This window comes from Dreissena polymorpha, chromosome 6 (genome assembly GCF_020536995.1).
Source record: "Dreissena polymorpha isolate Duluth1 chromosome 6, UMN_Dpol_1.0, whole genome shotgun sequence".
Taxonomy (NCBI): domain Eukaryota; kingdom Metazoa; phylum Mollusca; class Bivalvia; order Myida; family Dreissenidae; genus Dreissena; species Dreissena polymorpha.
Window position 1 is genome coordinate 89560874 of NC_068360.1, and position 18026 is coordinate 89578899.

The 18026-nt window shown below is 32.3% G+C and overlaps 1 protein-coding gene across 7 annotated transcripts in view; it reads right to left on the reverse strand.

Moving 5' to 3' along the window:
• Positions 1-3394: 3394 nt before the first annotated feature.
• The window catches only part of LOC127834427 (E3 ubiquitin-protein ligase rnf213-alpha-like), a 157757-nt gene continuing 143125 nt past the window's right edge, over positions 3395-18026 (reverse strand). For all 7 annotated transcript variants that reach the window (XM_052360263.1, XM_052360260.1, XM_052360259.1 and 4 more), the window contains 14 exons: positions 17653-17782; positions 17366-17531; positions 17118-17212; positions 16495-16549; positions 14400-14590; positions 14163-14292; positions 13956-14039; positions 13660-13849; positions 12949-13177; positions 12607-12681; positions 11369-11560; positions 9633-9740; positions 8778-8977; positions 3395-8524 (listed from right to left, as the gene is read on the reverse strand). In XM_052360263.1, the coding sequence (XP_052216223.1) occupies positions 8359-8524; positions 8778-8977; positions 9633-9740; positions 11369-11560; positions 12607-12681; positions 12949-13177; positions 13660-13849; positions 13956-14039; positions 14163-14292; positions 14400-14590; positions 16495-16549; positions 17118-17212; positions 17366-17531; positions 17653-17782 (2011 nt within the window). In that variant the 3' untranslated portion in view covers positions 3395-8358. The remainder of the gene's footprint in view (positions 8525-8777; positions 8978-9632; positions 9741-11368; positions 11561-12606; positions 12682-12948; positions 13178-13659; positions 13850-13955; positions 14040-14162; positions 14293-14399; positions 14591-16494; positions 16550-17117; positions 17213-17365; positions 17532-17652; positions 17783-18026) is intronic.

The window sequence follows — 18026 nt, forward strand, 5'->3', positions numbered from 1 at the left end:
GGGAAGTAGTTTCTCGGCAAGTTTAACACGTTGCGCATCTCAGACATGAAGGATGATCTTAAAATGGGCGACTTGGAAGCCATAGATCAGTGAGTTATAGCTGTCTCCTAATGCTAGGTATCGCAGTGTTATTACCAACTTAATTTTAGCTGTCAGAGGCATCCTGTAGTTTGACTTCTTGGCTTGAGTGTGTGCTCAATGCGTGTCTAGATCTCTTGATCTTATAGTCCATGAGCAGGAAATTAAATAAGCCATTTGCGTAGTCTTTCTCTATTTCGTCCATCAACCACCCGTACTGACCCGGGTCTGGTCTTCTGGCAGCCCTTTTTCTGACCTAGATGTTTCTCTTTTTCATTTTATTTACTGGTTTACATACATTCTGTTTCGCGATATATTTTAATCCTCTGTCGTAGCGAAGGGGTAGAGCGTAAATTTTTGATCCCAAGATTCCGCAATCGAATTCCAGTGAAGTTATAGCATTTTACTTTACCTTTTTACTTGATATTCTCCTTAATTTAGACTGTTAAAAAATGTAATATATTTTTTGTATTACATTTAATGGAAATGAGAAAAACATTATGATCCGTCGACACGCTAACAAACGAATATCTAATGCAGCAAATTATAAGGAAAGTTTTACTTTAACTACTTCATTGAAGGAATAAACACAATTTCAACACCATTCAAAGTTATATCACGCATTAATATTTTGGGGTAAAATGGTTGTCGTAGAGAGCGGTCAAGTTTATGTTTGGTGAATGCAATACATATTTTCTAAAAACAAATATTTTAATCATTTTCGTCTTATTTCATACCATTAACACGTCACAAAACTTCTCCTCGATAGTATGTGATACAATGAAGAATTTTTTAATGCAATGCATACATGATTACATACAATAAATACAATCGGCATGCCATTTTCGTATGAGATTTTATACAATTAGTACTCGGTACTGTATGTCAATAGTTTACAATTAACAGAACAAGATTGACCTTAAAATGCGACACAGTTTAATTTATTTCCAAACGTACATCAAATATCGCTTTTAATAGCGATTCGTACCTAGCTAGCTTCCAAAAGTGCGTGCAGCTCAACAACTTTACTGTTTGAATATTTTCGACATATTTTCTTCGTTTTAATGAGCTTATCTCAGAAACAAAACTCGGAATGATATATTGTCCTGTTAATCAATAATAATGGAAAATGTGACCATTAAATCCATAATCTTCACCCCGGAATCACAAATAATAAAATGGATATTTAAACTTGTGTTGATTGCAGTTTAGTATAACTACTAGCTTGAACGTGCATTTTATGTGGTTTTACTCGTACTGATGAAACCGTTAAACTGAATTGCGCATATTTTCGTCTAGACGTAATTACGGGAAAAGGGAGATAACTGTTAAAAATGGAAATACGTTCGAAAATGTTGTAGTTGTCTAGGCCTTGTATTTATTAAAGTTTCATGACACAAAAGAACCATTTAACTTTATTTTTAAATCATTGGACCAAACCTAACGGAATCAGTGTTTTGACAACCTGTGTGAAATTATTAAGCTTTTGGGAACTCAATCTAACCTTCATCTTTAAGAATTATAGTTGAATTTCGTATTTCTATGCTGTTAAATAAAAATTAAAAAAATGATCAAAATCCTCTGATAGGCGAAAAGAGCACAATCTACTTGTAAAGGGCAATCATCGGCAAAATCTTCTGTAGTAACATCGGTTAATTAAAAATAAATAAGTTATGTTCTTTACTGAACTCGGAAGTCAAATGTATTGTTTTGTAAGTTAAAATGAATGCTTGGCTTTGCAGTATAGTTTTGTATTTTGTTTCTGATCAGTAATATGTTATGTGCGACAAGTGCGGTACTTGATTGCAATTACAACAGCAGACGTGTAGGTTTTGTTGTTGCAGTAAATTGATGTGAAATGTTAAGTTTGCTGACGGTACAACTTCTCATGTGTCAGGAACTTCTTATGTGTCAGGAATACACCGTCGGGTTTATTATTCTTATACGTAAGTATTCCATATTCGACACTCATTAATAGGGCCGAAACTACCCGGAGCTACACACATGCCGTGAAAAAACAACCAACGCACGTTTTTATGAAGAAGTTTTATTAGATAGGCAAAGACGGGCTAAAGTAAAGCTTTACTTTCATAAAATTACAGCTCCCGCTCAGACATTTCGCAGGTAGTTATGTCGAGATATAGAGCGAAAATTAATGCAATGTTAATGCTAATCACTCTCTTGCCGATATGGCTGGGAATTGAGCGGCATTTAAACAATTAATACAAGTTATAAAGGGTAGAAAACGACGAAAAATACATGAAATACATGTCTTGCATGGAAGTAGCCATCTTGATTGTCACATGATTAGCCTCTCTTTGAAGTTTGTGATTTACAAGTTATCATAAGTTATAATAATAATAATAATAATAATATTATTATTATTATTATTATTATTATTATTATTATTATTATTATAATAATTATTATTATTATTATTATTATTGTACATTTTGTATGAAATCTTTTACACTAAGTCCATGACTAATATATAATTTCTTTTTTGATGTAGAATGTATCTATTTATTTATTCTTAATTATACTTAATACATAACAACATTATATTGCATTACCAAGGTGCAGAATCAACGGAGTTTTCAGGGCTTTACACGGGATGGACAGAGTGTAATAACATCGTTAAGAACTTTCTTTTTGCAACTATCTCAAGTTATTGCAAAAATCTTTAATGCATATAAGACAGATTTTCTTGCAGTTTGTGCCGATATTTTAAGGTATAAGAATAAATCCTTGAAAACGTCTGAAATCGGTGACAAAATGTCACGTTGCGTGAAACTTTATCGCGTACAATGAATGCAGTTTAAATGGAATTTTGAACAAGAACACACGCTTATTAAATAATATAATTCTGATGTCTTTCACATTGCCACAAGCAGCATACAAATCTGTATTGTATGCACTTGTTGAAAGTCTTAAGACAACTTGTTTAAAAAAGTTATTTGAAATAAAGCATCACTTACTGCCCAATACATCCAATAAAGTTAAAAGGTTGAACCCCAAAAAGGCACGCGATCCTGCACCCTGATTACAATTGCGTGTAAAATATTATCAATGTAAAACATAACGTTATAATTAAAAGCTAATTGTCAATTTATCAAATTGTTTTTTGATATCTCCAAACAACAACCATAATACGGAAAAGATTTTAATTTTAACACGCTCATTGATTGAAAAATAAATTGTAATGTGGAAAATATTTACGGTTTTGCTTCTTTTGCGTATTTATTGGATTTTTTTTAAAACGATACTTTTGTTAATTGTCTTTATCGAGTTAATGGAGTATAATAATACAATAAGATAAAAAAAAATACTGTATTCTGAATATAATCTGTAAACATTGATCTGAATACAAACATAAGTATACTTGTATTCCCATCATTATATACAAATATTGATCTGAACACAAACATAAGTATATTTGTACTTTTGCATAGGTATACTAATCACAGTCACAGTAAGCAATCATTTTAATAAGTAAATACAAAAAACAATATCATACGTTTTGATAAGTTTAATTATTGTGCGATTAGTAATATAATTAGGCCAAAACATTGTTTGTTTCCACTAGTAAAAATAGGGTACGTAGGTTGGCAAATTATGTTTCATTAACCGTTTGCTCTTAACACGACTTATAGGGTACCAGAGCTACTTTTCACTCTAATAAGAATGTTCAATGACATATATCGACTAACTATCTTTGCATCAGTTCTTTCTTTCGTTAACATGATCGAATGTAGCAAAAATGAGCGAAAACAAATATTAAAACACGGTACACCAGATAAAAACTTAAGGGTCGCCTCGAACAACAAAAGTCAGTTGCATAAGTGGAAACAAACAACTATTTTACACTTTTCGAATGAAAAGTATTTTGAATAATAAAAATGAAATCAACACAAACAAGTTGCAGAGAAAACAATCAATATAACAACAATCCGTTTAGAGTTACAATAAATAATAATTATAATGAACGTAGATACGCATGCTTTGAATGATAAAACATATTTTAATGAATGCTATCACACTACAAATCAATACAATGTATGTTTTAAAATGGATATTACATGCACCGCTATGTGTTGAATAAATTAAAGTTAGCAACAATAGCATTTTAACCTTAACTGTTAAAACCAAAACGCGGATGTTTCTTGAGTTTTGTACAAGGTTGCATTTAATTTGGCGTAAGGTGCCCATCTTTAAGTGAACCGTATGCTGATCATCTGCCAGCACGTTATGAATTCTAAGCGAAATTCAACATAAGTGTTGATACTATATTGATTGTATTTATGTTAGCAATGTAGTTCTAAACAGGATGAAAAGACAAATACGCTCAGCATAATTACATGTATTGGGATACAGCAGTTGCGCATGTCATTGAAGAGCCTGATGTCATGCAAAAGACACCTGAAGCGAGTTACTCACTTAACTGAAAACACACTCACATACTTACGGAATTTTCATGCAACATCAAACGAATCAAACATACTCAAATATGCTTAATATAAAAAACGCTCATTTGGACAGAAAAAAACAAAAACATAAAACTTAATTTTTATACGTAAGAAACAAAGCATATGTGGCAATCGGCATATCATAACTTCATAACAAAACCAGGACAATGAAGAAAAGATATTTTATATAAAGATATATTTGATTTAACAATGTCATATTAATGTACACCAATTTTGCGTAATCACGTATTTGTCCCTGGCATATCACTTAACAAATTGAATCAAACCCATATAATGTCAACAGCTCTTCAAAAAAAGTATTATTGTTATACATATAAGTGACTTATTATAGTGAGTAAATTCAATCATATAATGTAATCAAATAGGATACACGCCAATAATATATGTATATATATATATATATATATATATATATATATATATATATATATATATATATATATATATATATATATATATATATTGCAAAACCGGTAAACAGCGTTTCCAACTTACGTACAACTTAAGTACATCAAGACAAGATACGTAGTAAATACTATAAGATAAACACACAATTTAATAGCAATACAATATACTTATACAAAGTCTTCAAACGCTGCATTTTGGATATTTGTTATAGAAAAATACATTTCAATAATAATTATTCACACAAACATAACTATGTAAGCAGACGTATTCATTATTTTGTTTCACTAAATTGTAAATATGAGAGAAACAGCAACACACACAAATCGTTTTCATAACATCATCACTTGCATTCAGACATGCGTTTGCACTATTACGGTTTTGCGAATCAAAAAAAATTGTATGCACACATATTGACAATTCGTTTTAAATATTTTTGCAAAATATAATAACAAGACCATTACGAATTATTAACAAACTGATTTACTTATGAAAAGAAAAAAACACAACAACAACAGAAAATCATGCATATTCACATAAAAATTCATTCAGAGTCCAAGTAATGTTTATGTAATATATAGAATGATATAAGGTTAACTACAACGACAGGTTGTTTCAGAACAAAATAAACGAAACGAAAGTTCACTATCAATGTTTTTTTATCTTTCTAATTTAAAATCATGTGATAAAGCATAGAAAAATGCATGTGTATACGTTTGCATACATAATTAATTACATAATTATACATAATTAAGTAAATACTTGATATTAAATCATAATATCCATTAACAGTATCATACAAAAATAGAATACAGAATGACTTTATCAAGAATAATAAAAACATAAAATGTCAAGTGTCTATATAATACAAAAATAGAAAACAATTATTTGCTTTTAGAGACATTCTCTTAAATAAAACTTCCAAAGTCGCAAAAATGGATCATGATGTTCCCAAGAAAATATGGATGTAGAAGTAGCTTGCATAATATGTATGTCGAAAACTGAACAACTCACTGGCCCAAACAGCAACAAAATTGCATTATGCAATGTGTCTCAACACGTTGTAAATATAACAAATTTCAAATGCACCACAGTTGCAGATAAGGAGGTAATCATTTAAACATAAAACTAAGATTACATTAGTATTAACCCTTGCAAGATTTTGCATATGTACACCTCTCTTAATTGAAACACATATGTAGGATTTGCATGTCTGCTTTAGTTTAACAATATATACACAAAAGTCATGCTCTTCTATAAATATGAAAGTGACCATACCATAATTACCCATATTACGCATTCAGCTTTTACAAGTAACTCGTTCATAAAATTTCCTCCGGACTACAAGAATCAAATGCCGTACCCTATATGGACATGCAGGTCAAAACATCGGACAATATGAAGTGTGTTTATAACACGTGGTAACAAATACATGTACAGGCGAAGTAAGTACACGCTGTTAAAACATATATTCAGTCTATATGTTGAAAATTATTTAAGAAAATAAAATAATCAAAATAGACAAGAATATCTACCCAAACGACTACATTAATTTAACACACTATCATCTCAAAGATACAAATGTTTTCCAAAACCGGAAAGACTTACTCGTGCTGGTTCAATGAAAATGTTGAATAAAGAAATTATAGGTAATCGTGTAAGAAATACATAAATTACCGATGGACACGAATGTTCACTCTGTTGAAAATAGGCGATCTTTAAATAATATGCTGACTTACAATGTATTTCAATATTATTAAAAATAAAAAAAGTAAGTAACGGGTTCATTTTTTTTAACATCCAAACACATCAATATTAAATTCAATTGAAAAGAAATGTTGTAAAACTCACGATCTTGAAATGACAATTTCGGATTTGTGAATTTTTTTTTTCTTACCAAACAATACTAAAATTCACTACTAACAAAGATGGCATGTAAGAGTATTCAACGAACTTACATTCATTACCAATGGGATATTTCAACATTGCATGAACGCAAACTATTAACAGAAACAAACAGCATTCACCTAGATATTATAAAACAAAGATATTGTACATTATTTCTATATATATTCACACGTAAAATATTACATTTATACTGTTACAATTTATATATATTTTTCGTCAATACAAAATAGTAAAATCACAATCCTATTACACATTGCAACTTAAATGCACTCGTTTGAGTGTACACATTTAAATAGAACGAGGTCACAGACGAATTCGACATATATACAAATAAATACTGCATTAAAAGTATCCACATGTGCACGCATATAATTGATTGATTATCAGAACACTGTTAACACATTTTTAATGCAAAAACACACAAAGCTCCTTTTAACTTTTCAATTTATAGAAACGGTATGTCTCTTTCGTTGTTATAATACACAACCAAAAAAGCTTCCCTATTAAATCACAAAAACATTTTTAATTGTGGCACAAATGAGCTCTTTACAACAAATGAGCTTTTATACAAATCTCGTGTCTTCTTAAATAAATATATATCACACTATGCAAAATGAAACACGGGTTGAGTGTTCGCAACACGAAATAAAAACATATCCACATTTACAAACTTTACAAATAAAGAATGTGTTCTTTAAAAGTAAAAACATAAACATAACGTTAACACTCAATTAAAAATGCTCATCTAAAGATGAAAGAATATTCGTTTTATACAATCTCTTTATAAACACTCAACATTCAAACCTGCCAAAGTGTGTAACCCAAATAAACATGTATTTCTGAACACTGGGAAAAAAGAAATTATGCGTGCAAAGTGATTGTCTTTTTATTTTTCTCACATATGAGTAAAACTATAAATCACAATACACCCATTTTCTTTTAACAAAAGTATTTAAAACTGTGACGACTTCACGTTCATCGGTTGTCCAATATATCATACACGTTACTCAGTTTCTGATAAGACGGTGTTATTAACATTTACACGTCGATAGCATGTATATTAGTAATTTACAGTCACTGTGTACTAACTCAATAAAATGAATATATGATACCTTTATGTGTATTCATGATCGGAATACGATTTCATATTCTGCAATGTACACCAAGCCTTCTAATCAACCTTATAAATTGGTATAAAAATGGATAACATTACTAGATATAAAACATTCTGCTCATAATTGTCTTGTTGACAAATAATTCATACATATAATTGCAACCTGATGTAAATGCTAAAAATCAATACCATGTTTTACTTATCTATTTTATGCACTGTCACTATTTTGGAAAGCAATTTTATGATACATACTTATAATGTCTGACATGTTCACATAACCTTATATTATATAAAAATGTATAATCAAAATGACTACACAAATACACAAACGTATGTCTCGACATATTCGAGTAGGTGATAAATAGTTTAGAGTCTAATTCCATCTTTCTTCTTTTTAAAAGTATTATAAATTTCTTCCCATGCCGCCGCACTGTGCTTGTACAGAATATAAGATGGCGCGCCTTCTAATAGATCCGAATCAAAATCGGTCGTCTCTAAATCATTGTTATAAGCCACCAGGCCGTCGAAAAGCCTGTCACAAGCAAAACGATACATGAAATTGACGTATGTAGCTAAAACAACATTATAAGTGTATCTTAAACAGGAGTCATTATTTATGTGAATGCAGGAGAGTCAAATAACTTCTAACGATCATATGATCAGTGCACTGGATAAAAGTCAACAAAAATCTAACGTACGTAATACAAATGAGTGTAGTTCTGCTTTCTAAATTCTACTACAATACCATATTGCAGTTGTTTGGATGGACGGACAATGCGACCTACCCAAAGTTGTCGGTTTCCACATAATCTTCGCTATCCGCGTTTTCCTTAACTGCGACCTTCAGTAGCAAGAATTCGTGAAGAATCTCCATGATATGGAAAAGACGTTCACAGCTAAATGATTCAAGGTATTTCGTGAAGGCAGCCTTTGAATCGGCTGGTATTTTTTTGAAATGTTGAGGTCTCAGTGTATTAAACGCATTCTGTAAATAAGTAAAACACATGCTATAACTATAAGTGGAAACATATCCACTTTTTACGGGCCAACATTTTTAATAATTCTAATTTACGATATATTGTAAATTGTTTCAATGTATTGATGAAAATCAGACATCGACGCCTTTTATTTTGGGAATGTTGATAATATAACTTTGTTCAATAATCGTTTGAGCAGTTTAAGTGCAGCTAATAACCAATAATCAATGCATTCATTTTCTTTTTCGTTTGCAGCGCGTGCATATATCTTCAGTAGCAGTTTTAAGTTATCCCTTTTTTGTGGGAATATTTTGTGCATTTGTGTGCAAAATGTGAATTAAAACCATCAGCAATATGACGGTTCTTATGTAAATATAATTAATAACACGGCCACGTGCCATTATATCATCGACAATGCAAATGTTCACTTGGTGTTAACTGACAGTTTTTTTGCTGTGCGTCACTTAAATGATTACCACTATTTTCTTTACAGCAATTTTAAAACCTTCTCACTCTTTAAATAAGAATATTTCAGACAAATAAGGATTTCTGTCCTTATACATTTACAGCGTTGTTGTCTGTCAAGAATAAGCGAAAATATCAGGAAATAATCAATCCGTAAATAATTGTTTTTGTTGTATAAATATGTTAAGTTGCACATACTTCTATTGTCTTTACACCTTGTAGACAATCAATCAGTAGTTGCGTTCGTTGGAATGAGAGCAGCAACCACAATGCCTTTGCATGTTTCAACTGACAAAACTGATGTACCTAAATTAATAAATGTGTTATTCATAAAACATATTTAAGGTATTGACATTTTTATCAATGAAAGAGAGGAAGACACAAAAAAGCACGCAGCACACACGCACATAAATAAAAAAACAAAATGAGACTATTATATATAAATAATCAAATAAATAAATATAAATTAATTAAATCAATATATATATATATATATATATATATATATATATATATATATACTATATATATATATCTATATATATATATCTATATATATATATATATATATATATCATTCTCTCCATCATACCTCTACTCTCTCTCTCTCTCTCTCTATCTCTCTCTCTCCGCCGCTCCCGCGCGCGCGCGCGCGCGCGCGCGCGGCGCGCGCGCGCGCGCCGGCGCGACGCGCGCGCGCGCGCGCCCTGCGCAGCGCGCGCGCGCGCGCGCGCGCGCGCGCGCGCTCGCGCGCGCGCGCTCGCGCGCGCCGCGCCGCGCGCCCGCCCTGCGCCTCCCGCGCGCCTCCGCGCCGCGCTGCTCGCGCTCGCGCTCTCGCTCTTGCTCGCTCTCCGCGCTCCGCGCGCCTCCTCTCTCTCCCTCCTCTCGCCTCGCTCGCTCTCTCCCTCTCTCTCCCTCTCTCGCTCTCTCTTGTTGGTTGTTTTGTCCCTCTAGACGGAGAGAGAAAAAAAGTAAACGAATATCGCAAAGGGGTGTAAGAAACACTTATTAAAATATGCCGACCGGTTTCGCACAGCTCATCAGGGCATATACAATATACACCATAACGTCAAATTGTCAGAGTAATAACGTCTAATAACGTTTCTTAAATTATGACGTCAAACGTCAAATTATTACATTAAAATTAACGTAATTATTTGACTTTGTTACTCTGACAATTTGACGTTATTGTGTATATTGTATATGCCCTGATGAGCTTTGTCTGATATAATTTCGAAATAAATTGACGCAAGTGATCTTATCAAGAGGTCAAGGTCAAGGTGGAGACTTGAAGTCTTAGGCATATAGATATTGCATTTGGCCTACATGTATTTTTATTGTTTTGGGTTTCACAATACATTGAAATTATATATAATCATATCAAGACGATTTGGTGCCTGCATCCACTATGTTGTTAACTTAAAGAAAGGGAACAGCAAACACTTGCACTCTGTACGCAGTCCTTAATGGTTATGTATACACTAGATCGTAAGGTGACAGTAAGGTTTTTGTTTTTATTTGCATTATGTGATTCCGGAAGTAGAAACATTAAAGATTATTTTGCGTTCTCGAAATATGGTGCTTGCTTTAAGATCAATGTCATAGTTGTGCAATAACCTTGATTGTCAACATTAAACAAAAACTTGACTATTAATGTTTTCAAATTAATAAATATGTTAAGTCTTTTATATTTTTATATATAAAACTATTTTTAAGATGAGGTCGTCTTGGTCGGTGAATCAAACCCGTTTGCGCGGGTCTGGTAGCAGATCATATAAAGAACACATTGATGCAAAGCTGATTATCTAGGAATGCGTTGTAAATGACTCAGGAATGCATATATATATATATATATATATATATATATATATATATATATATATATATATTATCATTTATCATCATTTATATATATTTTATCATTTGATTGATACCTTCTGTCCGTGTATCGGGTTTTGCATTTTAATGGTATCTGTCATAAATCTTGTCAGAGACACTATCGGTTCACCCCCAATCGTTTTCAAGAAGCTTATTGCAATATCTAAATTGTCAATCGATGTACATGCATCTGTAACGTCAGAAAATTCCTCCAATATTTGGCTACGAACAGTAATGTTCAGTGGTTCCTGAAACAAATATATAACTCTACAACAAGTAATTTGTATGAATATAATAGTTTTTATATGCACTTATGTGAATCATTTTCTTGTCATCTATCTTTCTCATACTTTGTGTAGTTAACAAGAACCGTTTTTACATAAATAAGAGAGACACATGCATATGATTTTAATTTTTGGTATGATAGTCATTAGTTAAAACAGCAAATTGTCATATTATAGTGCCAATGTTCGTTTATTTAAAAGTTTTAGAAATGTTCCTGGTACATCTACTAAAAGAGACTCGAAGTATTCGAATGCATTATTAATGTATTTAGGAGTACATTACAAAGAGAGTTTTGTGTTACTAAATGTTCAATGTATAAGCATGTTTTTATTCGGTTAGAAATACCCGTTGCTTAAGCAGAAATAATGCGCATCAGGATACAAGCTATAAATACAAAAAAAGTAAAAGACTCAAACGCGGCAATGTAAATATAACAATTTCACATACAATACGGGTCGATTCATTGGCACATTTCAATTAAACATTCTTTTTCATTGGTGCATGTATGATAATTAATAAAAAATACATATGAGCTGTTAAATCCGTTATTATACACCCGGAGATGATCACAAATGAACCCCTAGGGCAATAGCTTTATAGTAAGCTTCTGATTGCACAAAACAATTTTGCAGTTCAAAAGTTGTCCACTCTACTCTATGTGCCAACTTTCATCAATGTCTTTACTAATATCATATAATTAAACTGCTCTTCCACATATGTATTCAAAAAATTCATTATGATTAAACTGTTTTTTACTTGGCAATAATCATGCAAACATAAATTGTTGAGCTTCCTTGTAAAGAACCGACTTGCATCGTCAAGAACGAGTTATGACAAACACAGTCTGCATTTACATATCCGCTGAATGCCCAAATTGGCGATCTTTAGCAATGATGTTGGCTTGAAACACAATGCTAATGCTTGATTATAGTTTGCGTAAACTGACAAACGATTGCGTGAGAAGACAATATTAGTTGCGTTCAATATCATGTACATTGCGTAGGCATACTTGTGGAATTTTGAAATGAAGCTTCCTCATGACTGCGCTATTAGATATTTCTGTTCTGTAGACCATAGTATCGATCTGAAATGCAATATAATTGCATATATTTGAGTATTGTGTTTATATTTATTTTGTGTTTATATCGAATTTAATATACAAATAATCGAGTAATAACACGACATTGTACAAACTAAACGCTAACACCATTCGCAAAATATTGCCTCAAGTTGATGAGTTTCTTTCAGGGTATTACAAAAAGTGCAATTCTGGGAATGTTCATAATAACTGTAGCAATTTAATCAAACACTAAGGCGAACAGTAATGTCAAACTTTTTCTGAACCAAATACCTGCAAGTATTTATTGATGACAATCTTGGATTTGGAGTTAAGAAGTCTATCCATAAGCTGCCGCTCCATTCCATCAAAGTCATACTCTATTTTAGTTTGGTCGCCTACCTCGAAGGAGTAACGGCAATTTGCGAGAACCAGTGGCATGATGTCATGATCATGGTCATAGCTGATCAAATGTGTCGATGACACGGCCATAGGTGACACAAACGGGTGTTTGATGTCGGTTCTGTAACAAAATTCCAGTTTCTCATGTAAAATTTCTAACATCTTTTAAGGTCTTTTTTAGGTCTTTTAAAGCAACGGACGAAATAGTTTCAGAATTTGTGCAAAACGTTAGAATACGGAAAAACATTTCTTCATACATACGATAACATATTTCCTTATGCATGTCTCTTGAAAGAAAACCTTTAAGGAACCTTCAGAGAAATGCAATCGTGATTACAATTTATAGTACACAAGCAGGATCAGTCTTTGAGGAGGGGGTGTACACATTAAACAGAAACATTGGAGGGAAAACGTGGATGCTCAAACCAACATCGATTCGCCACTGTGATGTTAAAGCGAGCAGAAAGCATTTCAGTTTGACAAAATAGCACTGCCAGAATGAACAACTTGTTTGATGCATAAATCAAACAATAACCCGACAGGCCACTGAGCCATGATTAACATATGAACATCTGTAGTTAGTTAAATCTATCATGAACGTACATTGCTGCCATGCGAATGTAATCGTCAAGAAGTGCATTCTGCTTTCGGAAAAGAAAGTCGAGCATCGCATAGGAGCACAATCCAGGTCCATCCACTGTCGGAAGAAATATAGCCAATGGTGTATTGTCATCTATGCTTTGATCACATAAAAATTTTTGACAATTCGCGGTTCCAAATTCCGTACGGCAACCTGAAATCAAATTTTTGTTTTGAATCAATCAATATAAGTGTTATAAAATCTTATTTTAATTCGCTTAACTTGCTTCGTGTAATTAATATCGCTAAACAGTTATTACCATGCACATGCAGATTATTTCGTGTTATTTCCCATGCCTTTGCAAAATCATCAAGCCATTTTTGCACTTCTGGAGCAGGAAAATCTGTAAATAGTAAAAAACACTAAGTATATTGCTAGAACATTATATGTCGCATGCATAAATATACCGGCAGACAACAATTGAAAACACGGATAATTGTAATGGAATAAATGAATGCACACAAACCTTTTTTAATTGTCCTTACAGTCATTGTTAAAGCTTCTAGTTTGTCAATTTTTTTCAAATATCGATTCAGAAGGGCGCGAACAAGATTTATAATGTTGGGAACATAACGAAGAGCTTGTAAATGTTCATCCTGAAAATATAGAGATTTTGTATTAAGTAGTTTGAATATAATCATTAATTGTATGTATTATATATAAAGTAAATATATTAAATCACGTATATTTTATGTTGTAGTACCTCGTTCATGAAGAGCTGAAGAACCGGGTATCGTTTTACGTTTCTACAAACATATTCAAGCTTCTGACGCATATCTTCAATTGTAGTTGGTTTTCGATACATCCACATCCTGGAATCCTCGAGTAGATTATTAGGTAGCTCATCATGTTCGGATCCGTCTCTTTCGTAAATTCGACTCATCAATGGGTCACCTTTTAATTATAAGAACGGACATAGCATGATTTACAATAAGTTTCCATGTGTGTATAATGTAGATTACAAACATATCGAAACGGCGATATGTTTGTTAATGTTTTACAAGCCCGATTTTCTTTTTTTTTTGACAAGTTATCAATTGCCAACATAAAAAACAAAACACAAACACAGGAGTTCACACAAATATAAAGCGCACGCAAAGTACAATCAGATTGTACCATTGAACGTGCATACATCTCGCATAGAACAACTTTTGTGGCTCAAGTCGATGATTAATTGGTCTTTCGTAATGTTTGTTAAACATACACGGTTACATGTGTGGTATTAACAGATCAACACATACTATTGACTTTATGTTTATCTAACGTAATATGTTGTGTAGTTTTGTAGTTGTTAGTTATTTAAAAAAGGAAATTAATGTACAACAAAATAATACACCTATATTGGTTTCATAAAATTATGCCGTTACACTACGCATTGATTGTTTTTTGTATCATGTTACTTTCCTTTATTACTGTTTTATCTGTTCCATCTAGGTAACATCTGCACAATATATTTTCATAGACATAACTTTAACATGTCTCTTATTGCACTTTTAAAGATTTCTCCGCATCATATATACTTACACTACACATGACAACTAAAATTGTACGGAAATGATTTACAATTGGCTTACTTACAGTTCACGAAAAGCGAAACTTTAGTCAACTCAATAGTAATCATATTTTGCATGCACATACTGGTAATCGTGTGTACTTTAAATCATTATAGATCTTTCTTTGATTTATTGGACTATTAACATTTGTTTATACATGTAAGCTATGTAATCAGGCATTTTAATCCCCGCCTCAAGTCGAGAGGAGGATAATGGAAAAACCCAAAATACGCGAACTATATCATACTTCAAAACAAAAGATTCAACTCTCATTTTCGTTTCCGTTTAATATGTACTATTCTCATTAGAGGATTTTCATGGAGCTTGCCTTAAAAGTTATGGTTACTGAGACAATGTTCAGAAGGCATCCATCTGCCAGACCGATTCAGATCATGGTCTCAAACCAAGGTCAAAAGACTAAGCTTTAATTTCATTTTCCTTTCGGCAGTATACCTCCTGTACACTATGATGGCATGAAGAATTTTAGGTTATTGAGATGGAAAAAAAACATGGATAAATCTCAATGACTCAAGGTCGAGATCACACTTCAAATAATAAAATGAGCCTTCATGTTCGTTTCTGCTCCCTATCTGATATACCATTTGGTGTATTAACATGAAACAATCCTAAGATGTTAAAGTAATTGAGACGATGCGCAGAACACTTAAGTCAGTCATGTCAGTTCAATACCAACGTCATACTTCAAGATCCTCCATTTTGTGTCCTCCCCATACGTCCGTTAACCTTCGAACATTTTCATGAACCATGTTACTATCAAGTTAATGGATGTGCAGTAGGTATCCACCTTGCGATGCGACTTCTTATCGCATTGCGAGGATTTGGATTTGATGTGTTTATTTTCTTGACTTTATCTAGCGTAAACAGTACTTATCGTGATTATCTGATGAATATCAGCTATAAGGCAAATGAATTACAATTAAATCTTGTAAATTTAATTTGTAGAGGAATTTAAAATACACCTGTTATTTGCGTGAGATTATTTATTTTTTAAACCCATAGTACATGCATTTTATAGTTTTTTGGTAAATTGCTTTAATAAACGACTAAACTGGTAGAACAATTTCTATCCTGATATTTATAATAACATAGTGCGTCTATCTAGAGATACGTAATGTAAAGTGGTCATTATTGATACTAGATATGACGATATCTGTCTGCCTCGATCGTTTAGATACCCATTTTCAAGACTATAACATGAATTGTCAGCTATATAAAAAAGAATACCTGGACGGAGGTCCTTGACCAGCTTTTTATTCAGATCGGTTAAAATACCCAAGTTCTGAAAATATAATAAAAAGAGGATATTAAAGTTCTGAAAATATAATATATAGAGGATATGTGTTGGATTTGGTAGAACATCGATTTTAATTCAAGAGTGATCCTAGAAATGTATTTTTTCTATGATCTCGAGTGAATTAAAATCGATATATTACAAATCCAACAATTGTTCTTTTTATTTTATGCTTACAAATGATTTTTTTTGTATTTTTGCAATTCCAGACAATATAATTCCTCGTTGGGCGCCGACTATGTATTTTGAAAGGAAGCTCTTCAGTATGTTTTTATAAACATCAATGCAGAGTAGTCCCCCTTTCTAAATTTGCCTTTAATTGTGAATCACAATGGGACACACACCAAAGATATCTAAAAATAGTTCCGGTATAACAATGAAAATAATCGATAATTTTCACCGTTATCAATTACTGATTAAAACACTGAAATATCAGTTTTATACCACTGATATTTCTCTAAAAACCATCGGAAAGCATAAAATAAAATATTATATTATATTATATTGTAGTATATTACAGCAAATATGGCATAGACAAATGCACGTTTGTACTTACCGATAAAACATCATGAAGAACATGTTCTGAGAACTCTTTCTCCCACTCGTTACGCTCTGTTCTTGTACTAAGATCGCTATAAGTCAGCGTTTCTTCTGTAAAACACAAATGCTGTTATACTTAAGCAGGGACTGCAATGTCAAGAAAGTATATTAATTCTTCATTCATATCAATAGCATTGACGAACTAAGGATATATATATATATATATATATATATTTACTTAACACCAACGCATGTTGTACAAACCTCTTAGTATTAGCATTTTATCAACAAGATAATGTATGAGTAAAAACACATCATCAGTTCTGCAAGCAAGAAGTTGTTCTAAATCATGAACATTTCTAGTTATGTGTTCTAAAACGAATGCTGAAACCTCATCATCTTGGAGACTAGGTCGTATAATTCGTTTAATCTGTAAATAAAACAAAACATGTGTATTTGAAACATGATCCATACGGAATTACATACAACATCAATCGTTGGTCATTTGCAACCCATAAATGCATATTCACCATTAACCATTGTTATCTTACCATTTCGACTGGACCCAAATACATCGCCATGTGCACTAACAGTCTGATAACATTGCAATAAATAGGGTCTAAATCTCTCGTCGAATTACCGGTATTTTTATCCGCATTACCGAGGGTGTGACCAACTGCGCTGTAATAGATAAATATATTATACAATAGTTAAATAGAATTCAACAGCATTCGATACTGAGGTCGCCTACTGATGAAAATCATTTATGTTTATAATGCCATTTGTCTGTTCACATGTGATGGTTCACAACAATAAAATGTCAAAATGTGCCAGAGAGTTTTCTTTAAACAACCAAAGGACGTTTGACTTCTGACGTAAAAAGTCTTTCTCATAGACCTCTTAATGTGCAAAACAAGTTTCACGA